Source organism: Schistosoma haematobium, chromosome 1, assembly GCF_000699445.3.
Source record: "Schistosoma haematobium chromosome 1, whole genome shotgun sequence".
In the NCBI taxonomy this organism is placed as follows: Eukaryota; Metazoa; Platyhelminthes; class Trematoda; order Strigeidida; family Schistosomatidae; genus Schistosoma; species Schistosoma haematobium.
In genome coordinates this window covers 5885975-5907515 of record NC_067196.1, presented here as the reverse complement: position 1 = coordinate 5907515, position 21541 = coordinate 5885975, and the positions used below count along the sequence as shown (strand labels likewise).

Genomic DNA, 21541 nt, shown 5'->3' with positions numbered 1-21541 from the left:
TGGTACCTTTGGGAAAGTGCTCATCTTGCTACATAAGCTTAAATTTCGTATCACTGTTCTGAAGTGAATTTCTGTGAACGATCTTTCGAATGTTTGGGTGAAAAAAAAGAATGCTGGTCAATAGGTGATATGCAATGGCACGATTTTTGTTGCCGAGTAATGGCTGTTTGCCAGACTGAATTATCGACTTAAACCTTCAATCAAACTACTATTAGAGGACAAAGTAGTTGTCTAATTAAGTAAAATGGAATACTTGTACACAAAATTTCGAACACAAGAATAATTATCATTAGAGGTCATTTCTTTAACAATTGAAGAATACAAAAACTAGTGGTTGTTTACTCATATGGAATTAATCCTTAAATATCAGGCTCAGTTGTTGTTCTGTCATATCAAAATTAAATTTGCCATCACAAAGATCTTCACTTTGAGAGAACGCTTTAGACTAAAATATTGTTAGTTAAACTTGAAAGTTTAAGAATTATCCGTTAATTCACGTATTAAATGCTAAGGATTGTCGAATGTGTTCATTCTTATATATAGGTCAGTAGAATTATCTAGACCTAATTTTTAAACAAGTTACGTTTAAATACTATGTACGATTGAACATATTGATTTTAATTAAGATCAGCGAACTGAAGTGTAACTAATTATTGGAATATTTTAAAGTTATTTGGCAGATAAATACTAGTCATTCTCAAGCAAACTTTTATGCATTTTGAATGATCAATGAGTAGCACATAATGTTGTTTGTCTAGTCCTTAATGCCGAGTGGTAACGTCCAAGACTGCTTAACTAAATGATCCCAGTCCGAAATCACCAGGGTGCAATCGCCCCCTCTAAGTTATAGGCACGTTTTGCCGACGAGTGTCAACTAACACAATCTTGGTTGAAGGTTTCCTGTCTCATAACTCCGACCATCGAACATTAGATTCCTATCCATCAAATGACTTTCGCAGATTATTAACCAACAGACCTTTCTAAAGTTCAAACAAGAATTTCAATGGAAGCGTGATTTCATAAATATCAAGAAAGATGTATTTATAAATCAATGTCCTCATTTTTACTTGTCAGTTTTTTTCTTCAAACTGTATATTCACGTCATCAAATTTAGAACATTGAAGGGTTAAACTTCATCGAGTAGAATGACTTCAACAAAAATACTGTTATTTCTAAAACTAAACTAAACTATACGCGGAGATAGTGGCCAGCATTGATGCAAACAGTTCACTGCAAGCACTGATATGTTTACGATTAGAAAGCTTTTAGGATGTTTATGTACTTTTTTATCGAACGTTTCGACGATATACTGGTATGAAAAACTGATTACGGTAGCCAAACGAAGTCTTTGGATCAATAAATACAAGTACGTTCGGGCGTCTACTGTTATACATGCATTCTGAAACCTGAAAGGTGGATATTTCATACATTCATCTCGAAGACGATAAACAATCTGGCTTTATTGGTTTAACTGTCCGAGAGTTCCAGTTTAACATTGGATGGTTGTCAGTCCTTATATCTCAGACAATATTAGTCAGACTGACTCCTCTTTCTGATAAACTGGGACAACTAAGATTTATGTCCAACTCTTAAAGTTAGTCAGGAACAGAAGGTCTGGAAGCAGAGAGACAAGAGGATCGTACAGTAAAGAATGGGAACAGAATGCAATTTGTATGAAAATACAAGAACAATGAAGTCTGAGTCATTTTGAGACAACTGGTAGATATTTTGCAAACTAAGCATTTACTTTATGATTGTTAGATTTTTTTAACAAGTCCTGTAATTTTGTGTTAAGTACATTCGATTGTCCCCACCTGTGTTCTGTTCACTACAGGACCACTGTCCCTGCAGACCTTTGTAAATGACCCATCAATACTTGCTCCTCGAACTCGTTTAGTTACTTCATAGCTGAAAGTTAGAGGCCTGACCTTAATTAAATTGGCTTCCAAAATCATCCGTTAAATGATGTCAGATTGTCTTAGAATCCATGCCTGTACCCAGCTAGCTCATTCTTTTCAATATCCTTAAGGTTCGTGCTGCTCTTTAAGACTCTCAGTTGAGACTTCTGCATTAACGAAGACAGCGATACGTGTTCCAGAAAGGGCGAAAGTTCATGTTAAACCAATGTAATTATGATTGATAGCGATACAGTATATTTGTAACAACGGTTAAGATGATTTCGGAAATTCTGAGGTTAGACATTACCTCTTATGTCCAACGTTAATAATACTAGAAAAACAGTCAAGTGAACAAACCTTCAACAAAAGGTAACCGTTATATCTTCTAACTTAAAGTTATAAGTTATCTTCCCACCGACTTTCAATATTGTATGAAGTTACTACAATTTCTGAAGATGAAATAGTTACTTCACTTTAAAATTTCGACAACAAAAAAAACGTCTTATTTATAAGTTAAATTAGAAATTGGAGAAAAATTAATGAGGATTCACTATAAATAGTCAGTAAGTTAACCGAATTCGAGAAAATACGTGATTAATGAGATTATATGGTCTAGACAGTTCTCGTCTCCGGTTTCTTGTGTTTATACTGATTGAAATAGATTAGCATTTTCTTAATCTCTCCAATAGCCAAACCAGGGTTCAATCCCTAAAAAGGTTCACATGAAATGTATACAAATATAAATTAACATATATTTACAAACAACCTAGCAGCATTAATATCAGAAGGGAGTTATGTGATTAGTCACATTTTTGAGATTAACATTTACTGTAAGATAAGTAATAGTGACTAGGAGGCAAGCTACCACACAACATATATATGTATGTACAAACTGATAATACGTATATATAGATGTCTAAGAAACATATACAACTTATTGGTCACAGCCAGTCATGATCCTTGTTATTTTATTAAATATTATAGTCTTCAGGATTGATTTCCGAAATTTTGTTTTTCAACTCGCATAATTTCCTCACAAGCTAGTTGATCATGTCAAGCATACAGAACTTGTCCTTCATATGCTACTGTGACTATCCCGTAGCGACATAGTCAGTCTTGTTACTGTCACATGTTATCGACGTCCACGGGTCATACTGTACTGTTCATGACACTGCATCTCCAGCGATCGCTTACCGCTTTAAGTATAGCTAACCTTAAAGATACTTTCAAAATTTTCCGAGTGATATATAAACGAACACTTGCAAGCTAACGATACATCATTGTCTAAGTTAATTTGCTCCAATCGGCGCATATATATCTGGTGTCCCTTTGTACCAATACTTATGTATTCAAATAAAATAATTTGCTCCAAAATGACGTTAAAACTTTAATAAAAGGCACCTGAGTAAAAAGACCGAAATACTACAAAGTTATTTCCGAAAGTTTGATCAGTTGTCTAATATTACGTCAAGGAAAAGTCAGATTTTGCTAATATCGCTGTTCTTGGGGAAGGATCTTTTACTATTTATTACAAAAACCAAACTCTAATAGATTACTCACGACTGAATTGATCTGTTGTTGAACATTGGTTCAAGTATTATAAAACATGCACACAATATGAGATTGCAATGTCAACAAGACAAAACTGTGAATACGATGAGTGATGGTATGCTAACAGTCGAAATCAATTTTCAGAGAAATGTAACCGTTTCAAGAAAACGTCCAAATAATTTTTATAGTAGAACTGAATGTAAATGTTTGACACGTTTAAATCAATTCACTTACTTTTGGGCAAGTTTCTGTGCAATTCATAATAGTATGACATCGATAAAGTGACCACTTGTTTTGGAACTCAGCCAAACGTTCATACGTATAATCATCACGTGAATCGACTAACCATCTGCAAGAGATATATCGAAAATGCACTGCAATGTTAAATGGATAATTTTTGGTACATAACTAAGTAATGAGTTTATTTTGCAAAACATTAACAATCTTACCCAGAAGAAACGATAATTCGACAAACTAACCAAAATTATACATATTTAGTCAATGTCGTTGTTAATCGCGATGTGAGGATTACGGATTACGTTACGTAGAATGAATATTTTCAACATCGCTTAATTGATATTCTAGTAAGTGCGAACGAACAGCTTTGCTCGTTAATCTACGAGAATATACACAAAAAGAAACAACAAGCAGTAGTAATATTAAAATAAGTTACTTTTAATTGAACTGTTTTCGCACTGGGAATCTGAAGGACAACTGATGCAAGAATTTACTTCTGTTATTTACATTTCCAGCCAGACAATTTAAGCTGACTTCTCTCAGTAATTCAAACTTATAAGTAGTACATTCAACCAATTTCCATTTAAAAGTTATTTAATAGTAGCCAGAACTCATCACAAACAAGTTGTAACATCGACTACACAAAACGAAATAAAATATTCTTTCTTTTAAAGTGAAATCTTATCTATAAATGTAAGTAACTCCGTTCATAAAACACCATTTAATGAATAAATTTGTGAAATCTTAGGTATTCGTTTAACACTTGCCTGTAAGCCTGAAGTAGGACAGCGGGACCCAAATACTTATCACCATTCCACCAATAAGATGGACACGAAGTAGAACAACAGGCACACAAAATGCACTCATAAAGCCCATCTAACTTTGCTCTGTCTTCCACTGACTGATAATAAGTCTTTTTCCCAATATCTTCTTCAGACACATTCTTTTTCTTTAAATAAGGCTCAATAAAACGGTACTGAGCATAAAAATTATTCATATCTGGAATTAGATCCTTAATTACGTACATATGAGGCAATGGATATATTTTAGTTGTCTTGCTAACATCTGGATCTATTTCCCTAAAAAAGCAAAACAAATGCACAAAAAGTACTGGTAATGATACATTAATTACATGGGCTTCAATACTAAAAATATGAAGGTAAACAATTCAAAGGAGTAGCATACCATATACAGGCAAGGTGATTACGACCCTCTATATTCATTGCACAAGAACCACATATGCCCTCACGGCAAGAACGTCGAAATGTCAGAGTAGGATCCTGTTCATTCTTTATCTTGATTAAAGCATCCAAGACCATGGGTCCGCAATCATTAAGATCGACTTGATAATTTTGCATAGTGGGTTTTTCGCCACGTTTATCTGGGTTCTGTGTGAAAAAAAATGGTGATAAGTACTTAGGAAAGTATCCATGAAAATTTTGTTGCGAAAAAATCATAAGGTCAAACTCTTAATACAGATCGTGATTCTTCAATTCACAAAGACAAGTTGTGTTAAATACTCTCTCCCACTCAAACAGCTTTCCAAACATTCCACATCGATGCTGACATTGTCAGCTTCACGAACTTTAATAGCCACGGGAACTCAACTATGAATCACGGCCATATCACGCTACAGATGTGAGACGCTTATCATTCTCTAAACGGTTGATTTAATAGTATAACTTTTCTCCAACTCAGTTTGCTTTCACATACACCTTTTCCTCCAACTATTTGCCCTTTTGTTTGCTAGTATTAGAAGTTTTAAATGCAAGGTATGTGGAGACCAATATTATCCCATTCTGTTGTATTCAGTCGCAGATGACCTGACCCTTCTATCCTATAAACACCAACGAATGCGGGTCAAGACAAACAGTGTAGCAGCAGTCTGCATCAGTAGACCTCAACATACACAAAGGAAAAAGTCAGATACCCGAATACAACACGGAGAACACCAACCCAGTCTCACTTGATGGAGAAGCTCTGAAAGGTGTGAAATCTCCCATGTGCCTGGAAAGCATAATCGATAAACAAGGATGACATACGGCATTCAAAACAACTGTTAATCTATATCAAAGTAAGAATCTTCAATGCGAATGTCAAGACAGTCCTACTGTACGGAGCTGAAACTTAGAGAACCACTACAAGCATCATCAAAATGGTACAAGTAGTTATAAAAAATTGTCTACGAAAGATACTCAATGTCCGTTGGCCGGAAACCATCAACAACAGCCTAATGTGGGAGAGAACAAATCAGCTCCCAGCTGAAGAGGAGATTAGGAAAAGATGTTGGAAGTGGATAGGACATACACTACGGAAATCACCAAGCTGAATCACGAGGCAAGCTTTAACTTGGAATCCTGAAGGGAGACGGAAAAGAGGAAGAGCGAAGAACACACTACGTCGGGAATTGAAAGTAGGCATGAAAAGGGTGAATAGCAACTGGAAATAATTGTCCAAAACAGAGTTCGATAGAGGATGCTAGTGGGTAGCCTATACTCCTCCAGGTGTGGTAACAGGCGTAAGTAAGGAAGTAGTATCCAGGATACTTTCAGGTAAATGATAAAACATAAAAACCCTTGTCAAAGATTTAGTGTTAAATTATGCCATGAAACGAAATAAATATTGGGAGGAAACGAAGTTATCAGACCTCGGATACTAACTATCTCAATAAAAGCAAGAACAGTTGTGACCGTGGAGTTTCATTTTAACCCCTAATCCAAAACATAATAAACTAATGAAACAACAAAACTTACCCATCTGTAAATGGAAAAGGTCTTCATAAGTGGAGCTGATTCCGCTGCAGTTGAAGCGCAACGAACCTGCATTACAAAGATGAAAAAACACTACATAGAACCTAGAGTATATGGGACGTCTTTACATGATTATCGAGATCCAAAGCACCACTATTAAACAATTGTAATGCATTGGAAAAATTATGCACGTTCAGGAATTTCTTCGAAGGTGCGCACACGCACAGTTTTTTTATTTTAACACATAGATATTGGTACAAGGAGGCAGCAAATACATATGCACCACACAGATCTCATTTGATATATGTAAGGGCTGTGATACTGCCCAGGTGCCCAAACCGAAGCAGGTGGTTTTCTTAGGGGGCCACACTCCGAACCTTCGACCTGAAGGTCTAATCCACAAGGCAGTGGAGCAACGTAAGGATATGCATTCCCATGGTAGCCGGTGACCAACGATTGGTTCCTACGCCATCTGTTCCTTCAGGTTGCTGGAGCCTATGTGCACCATTGGTTTGGAATTGTGGTTTTCCAACCCCCTAGGTGGACCCTCCATGTCTACCAACCCGGTTAAAGCGCCGGACGTTCGCCTTTTGTCCTCTCAATTTCGTAAACAACAGTAATGCCACGAGAAAACAGTGAGTAGGACTTCCCTGGCAGAGGCTATATAAGCGTGGCCATGTGAGAGCATTTCGAGAGGGAGAGCGAACTCTCCCCACTCTCGGCCGTACCAGGGCATTTGGGGGCGCACATGCATAGGGCTTTCTACAAAAATTGAATTTAGATATAGTATGACCACATCACCTTAAAAACCAAAATGTACGAGTACAAAAATCATAGTATCACATTGATGAAATCAATTTTTTAAAACCAGTTCCATGGTTTTCTACCTAAGTAAAGACTTACAAAGGGCCAGTCGTGACGCATTGGGTCTGAAAGGATAAAACAGTGCAAGGAATTCATGTAATGTGTTTGGACTAGAGTTGTTGGAAAAGACCTACGGAAGATGTAGGTTAAAAAATGTGACTAGAAGAGCAACGAGACTTTCTAACAGAACTATATTCTATACCAACCACCTTTAATAGACATTCTGATCAATAAACAGACCAGGTAGATTTGTTTAGCTGGTGTAGACTCATGTACATTCATTCAGTTAACCTTTCTTCATTACTGACAAGGATGGATATTTTAGCTTGGGGATGTGTGAGAAAATCCGCTACAAAAATCAAAAATTATTTTAGGCTATATTTTCGTCTTACTACTAAAAGTTTAAATCAGAGTATGAAGACAGTGGTGCGGAACTTCCGAGAGTTCCGCACATAGGCCGAAATCGGAATATTAACTAAAATTGCGTCAGAAAATGCAAATAGTTAGTGATAGACTTCTATTACATATCCAGTGTGTTAACATGAATTCTTATCACAGTTAGTATAACTGACTTACGAGACTGAAGGCTGATGATAGCGAGAAAGTCAGGGACTTCCACATAATGAACTTCAATATGCAATAGTTTCTTCTTTGAGTGCTGGAAACACGAAGGCGTCAAGCTGAATATATGGGAAATATGCAGCCTAAAACTCGAAACGCAAGAAACAAAATACAGTAATACAGATGTCAAGGTCAATGACTAGTGTATTCCGCGTCAGTCAGTTAACGATATCAGATGGTTCAAATGGTTGTGGACAGAATAGAAGAAGCTTTCGCTTAACGGGCTTCCGTGTCCGGTAGCCGTGGATCACCAATACCTCCAGACAGGAACCTAGGTATATTAACGGTGAAAGAGGAAAAATAAACTGGTAAATCATAGTAAAATATTATCCTTAGACCTTAACAACAGATCAAGTTTCCTCTTAAAGGACTCCTGGGAATTAGCTTGGACCAGCTCAGCCGACAGCGAATTCCACCATTTGACAACTCTTAAGGAGTAGGAACTGTGTCCATAGTCCGTTCTACTATGTTGTTTCTCCAGTTTCTGGGTGTTAACCCTTAGGTTTGTGTTTGAGCTAAACTTAAGTAAATGTTTAAGGGGATGTCCATAAGTGTTAAGGATGCTGGAAGCCATTAGATGGTCACCTCTGGGACGTCTGTACTCTAATAGGCTCTAATAGGTTCAGTGATTGAAGGCGCACTTCATAAGGCTTGAATTTGGGTCCCCGAACTGATTTCGTGGCTCACCGTTGGATATGTCCCAGAGCGTCCTTATACTTTTAGAGTGAGGGAGGAAACATTACGTTTCCGTACTCTAAATGGGGACGAATGAAAGTGTTGAAGAATATGTGGAAATTTCTTCCGTCAAACTGGCCAAAAATGCGCTTCAATGTTACCAGTGCAAAGTTCGCTCGAAAGGCATTTTTGTCACATTTAGCGTAAAACTTCAAATCACAGGGTACAAACACTGCTAAATCTTTTTCATCATGGGCTACTTCTGAAGAGGAGTTTTCTAAGTTGCAACTTTAGTCTGCAACATGTTTCAGATGGACTACTTTATACTTTGAAGTGTCAAGGGTGTGTCCATTTTCATCTGCCAAGATCTGAAGTCGAGCCAGATCCTCCTGAAGTACCAGTACATCCTCACGGTTGCATGTCTACCTCCAAAGTTTCACATCATCAATAAGAAGTAATAAATCTGGCATCACCTGCTGATGAAGATCGTTTATATAAATCAAGAGTAGAAGAGGTTTCAGTACTGAACATCGGGGGCCCCCATCAGGACTTTTCATAGCCCGAGAGAGTGAAGATAACCCTGACCTTAAAATGTCGATTTTTTTAGATATGAAGTGAGGCAATCAATTAAGGGCGATTAGACACCTAGTCGTTCGAGCTTATTGATAAGACATATGCGGTTGACCCTATCAAAAGCTTTTTAGAAGTCAAGTTAAATGACGTCAACCTTCCCATTGCGATCAAAGGTGGTTGTCTATCTGTCCACCGCAGTCAGCTGGTTGATTATACAAGAATTACCCTTCCTGAAACCGTGCTGATGGAGTGGAAAGAAGTTTAAGGACAATAAATAGTTGTGTATACCGTCGCATATCAGGGACACTATGATTTTTGAAGGTGTAGGGAGAAGGGTCACTGGTCAGTAGCTTAAATGTTCGCTACGTCCACCCCCTTTGAAAATTGGTGTGACGTGAACCAGCTTCCAAATTTCTGGCAATGTGCTTCGGCTTAGCGAGTGTGAGAACATCACGTTAAGCGGTGTTGCCAGGATTGAAGTTAGTTCCCTTAGTATGGCAGAATGAACCATATCCAGGCCAGAATTGTCTTTTCTTGGGTGCTGGGGTTTCTAGTACACCAAGTCAGAGCTCAGGCTCATTTCCGAAAGTACTGTGCAGTTGCAGATGAAGCGTTCATCAATATAGTTAACGTGGGTCAGTTGAAATGTCCGAGAGTTCAAGCACTCATTCACTTCTTTATTTTGTATGGGCGTTATATTTCTTATTATCTTATATTGAATGTTGAGAGGCTTTGTTTGTCCGAACAAATAATCCCACGCTCCACTGTGATTGAGCGAAGATCTAAATAAAGACCTATTCACCACTAGTCTGGTTTCTTCTATCAATAGCACGAGGGTTACATACAGGCACGAAATATCTTCATCAGCCGGAATCTAGAATCTCTGTCCTTTTTGGAGAGTCTCATCAATTGTTGAGTCAATATGTTTTTGAGCTTCAACGATTGTTCAATGAATTTCTATTCCCCAATATCAGAGGTTGTGTGGTCAGGGTTCGTTTTTTCGGTACACCATGAAGAATGATATTTCTTCCACGGAAAAACTCCATGAGAGATTCCTTAGATGTGTTCCTGATGTGATTGCTCTCAGAATACTGTATGTCAGGCAGTATTCTTACATTACCATCTGAGTTCAGTAAGTAACTAACTAGTGGGATAACCTATAAGTCGGTAGTGTTAGTAAATGTTACACAAAGTAACCTTGATGCTAATATCTTTGTCACGAGCTAGTATAAACCGATTGATTTCTGTTCCGACACAGTTCTGTGTATCTTTTAATATCCAAATGGCCATTCAACTGAACCAACTATGGTCAGTTTGGTAGATATTATCATGTATATATCATGTAGTTGGAGTGAGAACTTTTGTCTCAGGGTGGTAGGAATCACGGATACTATAATCTATTACATTACTAGGCACCAGTTTGGTTGGCTATAAAAATAAAAATATTGGTAAATTGTGCTAGCATAATGTCCTGAGTTCTTGATAATCTATCACGTTTTCTCTTAAAGGACTCCTAAGACGTCTCTTGGACTACTTTAGAAGGCAGCGAGTAGCGGAATCCCACTACACACAGAGTAAAATGTGTGCCTACAATCCGTCCTGCTAAGCTGTGTCTCAAATTTCTGGGTGTTAGCCTTAAAGTTTGTGCTGGAACTGATGTTGTGGAGATAGACCTGACAACCTTATTTTGTAAATAGTTTTCAATGTTATTTCTATTTGTTTTGTCAATTTTTCACTGTATGTACATTTATCATTAAATGACTGTACGTGTTGTTTTAGTCAACGACCTTGAACACTTTTTCCGTTGTAATTCTAACATAGCGTGACACACATTTTCGGTTGTTCACAAATACACTATTACGCACATACCCATTGTTCTATTCTCGCTCGTTACCAAGTCAATTGCGTTCTAAACTGGATATTATCCTCATTTCAGACTGCAGTGTCATTCCCATTATATCCTACATCAAAGAAACTTATTGGCGTCATATTTACCTCTGTGGAATTATTACGCATTTATAATTGTGGATTTTTGAGACCAAAACTCCACAGAACACGCAACGACAAGCCGATTTAAGTAACGTCCCTAATTTGTTATTGCATTTGTAACATTTAACTTGTAAATATTAATATTACTATTGATTGCTATTAACTTTGTTGATACTTTTGCGTTTATATATTGTTTGGTCCACCACAATTATTTGGTGAGCCTCGATTATTTTTTTATAGACATTTACTATATATATCTACATAATTTTTTTATTATTATTAATCGGCACGACACCATATTTTTGTTTTTGTCATTATGAACTCTCCGGGTAAACTTATTGATATTGATAGTTCACCGACCAACCTTCTAAACTCTCCACAACCAGAGGATAATGTTTTAAACTCAATCAACGCTATCTCGGAACTAAGATTACCAACGTACAGTGTTAATAATCCCAGGATCTGGTTTGCACAGGTTGAGGCATTATTTTTGTCGAGAGGTATACGCTCGCAAGCGACAAAATATGCATACATCGTTGGAGCATTACCCATAGAAGTGGCAGTAGAAGTCGGAGACCTGATAGATAACGTACCAGAAGCGACCCATATGACAAAATAAAAGCCGCAGTAATCCACCGTACTTCGCAGTCTGATGAAAAACGCTTACAGCAACTACTCACCGCATGCGAGTTAGGGGACAAAAGACCCTCACAGTTGTTTAGACACATGAGACAACTAGCAGGCTCATACAAGTTAGATGAAGCATTACTTAAGCAGATGTGGTCACAAAGGTTGCCTTATAGCGTCAGACAAATTCTCAGCGTATCAGGAGCCACTGTCAGTCTTGATGATTTAGCAGACATGGCCGATAAGATAATAGAAATATATCCCGATAGTCGGGGAATTAACGCTGTACAACCCGTTAGTAGAGATGCTATGAACCCTACTCTTGACATGCAGCAATAAATGGCACACTTAACACGGCAGCTAGCATCACTGCAGGCGACTATCTCCACCATCCATTCTCGACGCCCCAGATCTAGGTCCAGAAGGAGATCAGTATCCAGACATCGTCTTAGGTCACCTAAGCGGGCAGCCGGAATTTGTTGGTACCATTCGAATTATGGTGAGAAAGCACGTCGTTGCACAAAACCGTGCAACTTCACGGCAAGCAAGCCAGACCATCAGGGAAACGAAGTGGCCAGGCAGTAATAGCGGCAGCTGTTACTGGCCAACATGTCAGCCGCCTCTTCCACATCAGGGATCGTATTTCCGGCTCAGACTTTTTAGTCGATACGGGAGCAGAAATCAGCATCATCCCACTCCATCTCTCACGCAGACAACATACGACAAGCACTAAATTGTCCTTGGTAGCGGCTAACGAATCAGTTATCAAAACTTATGGTGAACAATCTCTTATATTAGATCTCGGGCTCCGTAGAAGATTCACATGGGTATTCATAGTTGCTCAAGTCAAACGACCCATCCTCGGGGCCGATTTTCTTAGTGCGTACAACCTGTTAGTTGATATGACCAACAAGAGATTAATCGACGTAAACACACGTTTACAGGTAAATGGTACACTCTCCAACGACAACGAGATCCATGGTGTTCGAATAATGAAACCTGTGAACAACAACTTCAACGACATTCTAACAGAATACCAGTGCATTACGAAATCAGATTACCAAAAGGAAGGTAACCCACAGCTGGTACAACACCATATCACTACCACCGGACCACCTATTAGCGCCAGGGCGAGGAGATTACCACCAAGCAAGTTGCAAGTAGCTAAAAGAGAATTTGAACATATGATGCAACTTGGTATTATCAGACCATCCAACAGCCCCTGGGCCTCGCCGTTACACATGGTACCAAAGAAGGACCAAGATTGGCGTCCGTGTGGTGACTATCGACGATTAAACAATCAAACCATCCCGGATAGGTATCCTATTCCACATATACATGACTTCGCGTTAAATTTACATGGTAAATGCATCTTCTCGAAGCTCGACCTAGTGCGAGCATATCACCAAATTCCAATGGCACCGGAAGACATTGAGAAAACAGCCATAATAACACCTTTTGGTTTGTTTGAGTTTCTAAGGATGCCATTCGGATTAAAAAACGCTGCGCAGACATTCCAACGCTTCATGGATAACGTAACAAGAGACCTTGATTTCGTGTTTGCCTACATCGACGATGTTCTCATTGCAAGCTCATCTTTAGAAGAGCATATCCAACATGTCCAGACCCTTTTTGATCGTTTTAAAAAACATGGCGTCGTCATCAATCCTTCGAAATGCATATTCGCAGTCCCAGCCTTAGAGTTTTTAGGACATTACATTGACTCTCAAGGCATCAAACCACTCCCAGAAAAGGTTGAAGCTATTACCAATTATCCCGAACCAACCTCGGTGAAGTCATTACGACGCTTCCTCGGTATGTGTAATTTCTACCGCCGTTTCTTACCACATTGTGCTGAAGTATTACAGCCATTAACCGATCTGTTGAAAGCCGACAAAAAAGGTACGAAGAGAGAGAAGAAGCAAACATTCAACCTATCTCTTGATGCCAAAACAGCGTTTGAAAAAGCAAAGTCGATGATAGCTAATGCCACCATGCTACAATATCTAAATACTGACCCCACAACCCACTTAATTCTGTGTACCGATGCATCTCAAAAAGCCGTCGGGGCAGTATTACAACAACAGGTAAACAATATGACTACCCCCATAGCGTTTTTCTCCAAAAGATTGTCACCAGCCCAGGAACGCTATAGTACCTTTGGACGGGAGTTACTTGCTATCCACTTAGCCGTTAAACACTTTAACTTCTTACTACAAGGACGAACTTTCACCATCATGACCGATCACAAACCTTTATGTTACTCATTCCACACATCGTACGACCGACATTCACCTCGCGAAGCACGACAACTGGATTACATCTCCCAGTTTACGACAGATATCCAATTTGTCAAAGGACACACCAACGTCGTAGCTGACGCATTGTCACGTAAGGACGTAAATACCCTGTTACGTAAACAAGACATCGATCTAGAAACCATCGCAAAACTACAAGTAGACGATGCAGATTTGAAGGCCTGCCAGGAGAAGTCTAACTTGAACCTTAAACCAGTACCCATCCCTTTCTCAAATACATCTATCATTTGCGATGTTTCAACGGGTAACAATCGCCCTTTTGTACCTCTAGCATGTCGTCGACAGGTATTTCATCAACTGCATGACCTTTCTCACCCAGGAATCAGAGCCACAATCAAATTGGTTACTGAGCGTTTTGTGTGGCCAAAAATCAATTCAGATATAAAACGATGGACGCGAAGCTGCCTACAATGTCAACGCAGCAAGATTCAGAAGCACACGATCAGTCCAGTTGGCAAGTATCCCCTGCCGGAAAAACGTTTTCAGCATATCCACTTAGACATAGTTGGTCCATTGCCACCATCTAATTCATTCACTCATATTCTCACTGCGGTGGACAGGTTCACAAGATGGGCCATAGCATGCCCTATTGCTGATACTTCTGCAGAAACAGTAGCCGGCGTATTCCTTGACCGTTGGATAGCAAATTACGGAGTACCTTCTATCGTCACTACCGACCGTGGTCCCCAGTTTCAGTCTATCTTATTTCAGGAATTCACAAGACTTCTGGGCGTGAACCACATCAAAACAACAGCCTACCACCCAGCAGCTAACGGCTTGGTCGAAAGATTTCACCGCCAATTAAAAAGCTCGCTGATGGCACAAGATGATACGACAAAATGGAGTGACGCATTACCACTTGTACTCCTGGGTATCCGTTCAACTATAAAGGAAGATATAGGTTGTACAGCCGCTGAGCTAGTTTACGGTACAACCCTTACATTACCAGGTCAACTAGTGGACCCGAACACTTTAACACCAACGGACCCAAGTCGTTTTGCTAGCCAACTGCTGCAAACCATGCAACGAATCAAAGCCATACCGCCTCGTGAACATAACAATCGAATACAACTCAACAGAAATCTAGAAACATGCAAGTTTGTCTTTGTTCGAGTTGATGCTGTTAAAAAGCCATTGAAACAACCTTATGAAGGACCATATCAAGTAATTAAAAGAACGACCAAACACTTCATAATCAACAAGTGTGGAAAGAAAGAGACTATCGCTATCGATAGAATAAAGCCTGCTTTCTACGAAGCACAACTTGACAAAGAACATACTGTTTCACTGAACCAACCCCGTCCAGAAACCACCACTGCAGCAGATAGGGAAGAAAAACTGAGTATCAAACCTACTTGTTTAACGCGCTCAGGCAGAGCCGTAAAAAACCCAAACGTTATGTACATTTCGCCGAATAAAAAAAATCTAAACAAACAATTACTGATGTACTATACGATTATACTCACCCGATTTTTCCCAACAAAATCCATGATTTTTTTTCCCTTTTTTTTACAGTGTACATAATTAACCGTATTTTTTTCCCACAATTATTCGTTTTGTCACATTTTTTTTCATAGAAAAAAATTTGTTACAATAATAAACGAGTAAACTCTATTTAATTATTCATTTGTTGTGCACACACACACTCAAAAAAAATAAGCAGTTCATTTTTTTGGGGGGTCACTAACGGTCTGCACATTATTACCATTGTTAGCAAACCAAGCTTTTAAATGACGGTATTCTTATTACTTTTGTTTGTCATGCTATGCCACATCACCGCTATTTTCACGCAATAACACACTGTATGTTGTTAACGTACATGTCATGCGCATCTCCACATTGTTAATTGGTTAGTATTGTAAATATTTTTTTTTGGTATAAAATTTTTATTATTGTTATTGTAACCAGTGTTAGCTCCGGACACTCTGGGGGGAGCTATGTGGAGATAGACCTGACAACCTTATTTTGTAAATAGTTTTCAATGTTATTTCTATTTGTTTTGTCAATTTTTCACTGTATGTACATTTATCATTAAATGACTGTACGTGTTGTTTTAGTCAACGACCTTGAACACTTTTTCCGTTGCAATTCTAACATAGCGTGACACACATTTTCGGTTGTTCACAAATACACTATTACGCACATACCCATTGTTCTATTCTCGCTCGTTACCAAGTCAATTGCGTTCTAAACTGGATATTATCCTCATTTCAGACTGCAGTGTCATTCCCATTATATTGTAAATCACCAGCGTAGATGATCTATGTCGAAATGATTGGAGGCCTACTCGAGTTAGACGTGAATGGTGTGATAAAGTAGCTAACGTCGAAGTCACACCTCGTGGTCAGCACCTTATGTGGACTACCCCATTGACGTATCAAGGTACCATAGATACTTTGAAGACTGTACAACACAGAGGACGTTATTACAGAAATATATTAGTTAAGGTAGATACAGGCGAAAGTAAGACCACTGCCGCATGGGCCAGTCCATGGCATATGATTAACTAATGCGCGTTGCTTGTACATGACCTTGGCAGGGAGCGATGATCTGTTCGACATTCAGTGATCCAACTGCCGGATGATTTGGCTAGGGCTCAGTGACATTTAACTGGCCCTACAATACTCCCCCACCAGATTCAATGGCCGTTTGAATCGGTACCAAACATGTTGGGAGCAGTCGCGCGCCAGAGAGTGCCAAACGAATATTATAAATCCTCCAGGTATTGCTTATCTGTAAAAGAAATGGAAAGGAGGCGGCAGAAACTGGTCGGGAAACAGCGAGTCATAATATGTTAGTAGGACGTTGGTTAAACGTAAAGCGATTAACCATAGAAATAATGAAAAGAACAAAGCGTTTAATTGTTCTATCAAGTCGCGCTGAAATATATAGCTTTGACAAGCAATTCAGTTCCTCCGATGACAAACGTTAAGTCCGTCGCAAGAGTAATGATGCTATAGCGATAGTAGGATAAGTGTATTATCAATCGATGTCCTTGTTTGTACTGTCATTAGTTTAAAGTTGTAAGTCGGACAGTGTCGTTGACAGCTAATAATTAGTGTCGAATTCTAGTTATATCTATATCTAACAGACTAACCGTAAGTACAGAAGTATAACCGTGAAGAGTGGTCGTGATTTCATTGTGCGAATCTATTGACCAACTTGTAGTCACAGTTTGAAAAGTCGATGACTGCTGCTACAGTTAGTAAGGGTTGAAGGCTACAAATCGACAGCAAAGGTGGCACGATGAAGTCTCTAAAAGTTGATAAACGGTGAGTGCTGCGTGTTTGTTCGGTTAGTAAACAGAAAAATATCGAAAAGAACATAAGAAAACAAAAGTGTCACTCTGGACTCATGTCAATGATACCCTTGAAAAACGCTGTCAGTGTTGGGATAGAGGCGACAATATCGTTTTCAGTTTGCAGGAGATTCGCTCGACTGCATAAACTGATGATTCGCGCGAATGATATTGTCGTCAGACCACCAATTGAACTGGACAGGTTGTAAATCGTCGAGTAGTTGAACAACCGATTGATGTACCGAAATCATCGGTGAGATAACAGCCACGAGGAAACAATACTTCATAAAATAAAGTACGACGTCGAAGTAGAATAACTGCAATAGTTCTGATGTATTATAAAGTCAAGTTTAGATAACATCGTTCTTACGTATACTAACAATTGCACTGAACGGTCGTTTAGGTATTATTAGCGTAACAGTTGGATGTGTGAATAAAAACATATACGAAAACTATGGTTGGGTTCGTGGAGAATTTTCGAGGACGTTTAGATATTTTCCAAACCCGTATTGTATACAAATATACCGAAAATGGAATTGGAATGACTGTCGTGTAATATGAAAATCGAGCCATGATTTACCGTGTGAAATAATGGCAAATACAAGGGGTATAGTAAACATTAATTAAAATGGTAACCACCAATGTAACTAAGGTTTAGAGGATCCAGGTAACGTGGCCATTTCGTAAAAGGCTGATACAAAGCTTATTACCTAGCGTTAAGTGACATATTAAGTACGACAACGTGTGCACTTGGGACACGGACTAAGCGTGCTCGTGTACATGCAATATGTTTTACCACAGTATGTCGACTAACGAGTCATAAATGTACATGATTTCGACTAAAACTTGACGGCAGTGACAGAATATATGACTAGTTTACGTGAAAGAAACTACGAAATGTTATCACGCATCATAAATATAGTACGAAATAATCTAATGAAATTATGAAACTCGCCTGGGTTACTCTTGCCTTTAAGTAATGAAGTAGGCAATAGTTTGAATCTGGATTATGTACGAGGTACTGTTGATTAAATTTTTCGATTAACACAGCGTTGTAGACTGACGAACGGTCTAAACGAGATCTAAGATCGCAGGAAATTTATAGTTCAAACTCATCGTGAATTTCTAGCATTCGTATCCTCTGTTTGGCCATGGAACTCAGCAATTGGAAATTAGGCAGGCAGTGGTAAAAAAGCAGAACATTCTAGTGGATAGTGGTTAAGCAGAAAGGTGAATTTATAGTCGATAGTTAATCTTGTCTTATTTATACCGGTGGATAAGGTACAAAGAGATATGCGTTCGTGTTGCCTTGTGGCTATACTCACGAGTGGTTGATATTTTAAAAGACATATTACACAGGAGCATTTACATGCTGCTAATGCTTGTTAAAGAACCATGATAGCCTATTGTAATCGTAGTTGATTGGTTAGTTCTGTCGATTGAACGAATTATTTAGGTTTAAATGCTAATCAACATTGACATGAAGCAACGAAAGTTCACAGTAACAGATTAAGATAGACGATGATAAAAATGAAAAAGAATAAGTATAGAATGCAAAAATAAAGATCATAGTGATAGACTGCGTTATTCGAAGTCTTGCTCACCAGTGTAAATCACCAGCGTAGATGATCTATGTCGAAATGATTGGAGGCCTACTCGAGTTAGACGTGAATGGTGTGATAAAGTAGCTAACGTCGAAGTCACACCTCGTGGTCAGCACCTTATGTGGACTACCCCATTGACGTATCAAGGTACCATAGATACTTTGAAGACTGTACAACACAGAGGACGTTATTACAGAAATATATTAGTTAAGGTAGATACAGGCGAAAGTAAGACCACTGCCGCATGGGCCAGTCCATGGCATATGATTAACTAATGCGCGTTGCTTGTACATGACCTTGGCAGGGAGCGATGATCTGTTCGACATTCAGTGATCCAACTGCCGGATGATTTGGCTAGGGCTCAGTGACATTTAACTGGCCCTACAATACTCCCCCACCAGATTCAATGGCCGTTTGAATCGGTACCAAACATGTTGGGAGCAGTCGCGCGCCAGAGAGTGCCAAACGAATATTATAAATCCTCCAGGTATTGCTTATCTGTAAAAGAAATGGAAAGGAGGCGGCAGAAACTGGTCGGGAAACAGCGAGTCATAATATGTTAGTAGGACGTTGGTTAAACGTAAAGCGATTAACCATAGAAATAATGAAAAGAACAAAGCGTTTAATTGTTCTATCAAGTCGCGCTGAAATATATAGCTTTGACAAGCAATTCAGTTCCTCCGATGACAAACGTTAAGTCCGTCGCAAGAGTAATGATGCTATAGCGATAGTAGGATAAGTGTATTATCAATCGATGTCCTTGTTTGTACTGTCATTAGTTTAAAGTTGTAAGTCGGACAGTGTCGTTGACAGCTAATAATTAGTGTCGAATTCTAGTTATATCTATATCTAACAGACTAACCGTAAGTACAGAAGTATAACCGTGAAGAGTGGTCGTGATTTCATTGTGCGAATCTATTGACCAACTTGTAGTCACAGTTTGAAAAGTCGATGACTGCTGCTACAGTTAGTAAGGGTTGAAGGCTACAAATCGACAGCAAAGGTGGCACGATGAAGTCTCTAAAAGTTGATAAACGGTGAGTGCTGCGTGTTTGTTCGGTTAGTAAACAGAAAAATATCGAAAAGAACATAAGAAAACAAAAGTGTCACTCTGGACTCATGTCAATGATACCCTTGAAAAACGCTGTCAGTGTTGGGATAGAGGCGACAATATCGTTTTCAGTTTGCAGGAGATTCGCTCGACTGCATAAACTGATGATTCGCGCGAATGATATTGTCGTCAGACCACCAATTGAACTGGACAGGTTGTAAATCGTCGAGTAGTTGAACAACCGATTGATGTACCGAAATCATCGGTGAGATAACAGCCACGAGGAAACAATACTTCATAAAATAAAGTACGACGTCGAAGTAGAATAACTGCAATAGTTCTGATGTATTATAAAGTCAAGTTTAGATAACATCGTTCTTACGTATACTAACAATTGCACTGAACGGTCGTTTAGGTATTATTAGCGTAACAGTTGGATGTGTGAATAAAAACATATACGAAAACTATGGTTGGGTTCGTGGAGAATTTTCGAGGACGTTTAGATATTTTCCAAACCCGTATTGTATACAAATATACCGAAAATGGAATTGGAATGACTGTCGTGTAATATGAAAATCGAGCCATGATTTACCGTGTGAAATAATGGCAAATACAAGGGGTATAGTAAACATTAATTAAAATGGTAACCACCAATGTAACTAAGGTTTAGAGGATCCAGGTAACGTGGCCATTTCGTAAAAGGCTGATACAAAGCTTATTACCTAGCGTTAAGTGACATATTAAGTACGACAACGTGTGCACTTGGGACACGGACTAAGCGTGCTCGTGTACATGCAATATGTTTTACCACAGTATGTCGACTAACGAGTCATAAATGTACATGATTTCGACTAAAACTTGACGGCAGTGACAGAATATATGACTAGTTTACGTGAAAGAAACTACGAAATGTTATCACGCATCATAAATATAGTACGAAATAATCTAATGAAATTATGAAACTCGCCTGGGTTACTCTTGCCTTTAAGTAATGAAGTAGGCAATAGTTTGAATCTGGATTATGTACGAGGTACTGTTGATTAAATTTTTCGATTAACACAGCGTTGTAGACTGACGAACGGTCTAAACGAGATCTAAGATCGCAGGAAATTTATAGTTCAAACTCATCGTGAATTTCTAGCATTCGTATCCTCTGTTTGGCCATGGAACTCAGCAATTGGAAATTAGGCAGGCAGTGGTAAAAAAGCAGAACATTCTAGTGGATAGTGGTTAAGCAGAAAGGTGAATTTATAGTCGATAGTTAATCTTGTCTTATTTATACCGGTGGATAAGGTACAAAGAGATATGCGTTCGTGTTGCCTTGTGGCTATACTCACGAGTGGTTGATATTTTAAAAGACATATTACACAGGAGCATTTACATGCTGCTAATGCTTGTTAAAGAACCATGATAGCCTATTGTAATCGTAGTTGATTGGTTAGTTCTGTCGATTGAACGAATTATTTAGGTTTAAATGCTAATCAA

The 21541-nt window shown here is 38.7% G+C and overlaps 1 protein-coding gene across 4 annotated transcripts; it reads right to left on the bottom strand.

Annotated features, from left to right (window-relative positions):
* Positions 1-2110: 2110 nt before the first annotated feature.
* Positions 2111-8070, bottom strand: MS3_00010028 (uncharacterized protein). 4 transcript variants are annotated; one of them, XM_051218366.1, is made up of 7 exons: positions 7693-8070; positions 7340-7649; positions 6440-6505; positions 4872-5074; positions 4454-4765; positions 3684-3798; positions 2111-2606 (listed from the first exon to the last, which is right to left on the bottom strand). In XM_051218366.1, exons 2-7 carry the CDS (start codon positions 7394-7396, stop codon positions 2511-2513), a joined length of 849 nt encoding a protein of 282 aa, XP_051073004.1. In that variant the 5' UTR covers positions 7397-7649; positions 7693-8070; the 3' UTR covers positions 2111-2510. The 4 variants fall into 4 exon arrangements, with proteins under 4 accessions (XP_051073004.1, XP_051073005.1, XP_051073006.1 ...); XM_051218365.1 differs by lacking the exon at positions 7340-7649 and having other exon boundaries at positions 7877-8004; positions 8035-8070; XM_051218367.1 differs by lacking the exon at positions 7340-7649 and having other exon boundaries at positions 3684-3823; positions 7877-8070.
* Between the last annotated feature and the right edge of the window lie 13471 nt (positions 8071-21541).

Bases quoted from the DNA above. Each gene is read 5' to 3' on its own strand.
- MS3_00010028 (XM_051218366.1), bottom strand. From the start codon at position 7,396: ATGAATTCCTTGCACTGTTTTATCCTTTCAGACCCAATGCGTCACGAC. The intron at 6,506-7,339 runs GTAAGTCTTTAC...TTTGTAATGCAG, and splicing joins TGCGTCACGACTGGCCCTTT to GTTCGTTGCGCTTCAACTGC. The intron at 5,075-6,439 runs GTAAGTTTTGTT...TTTTTCACACAG, and splicing joins CCTTTTCCATTTACAGATGG to AACCCAGATAAACGTGGCGA.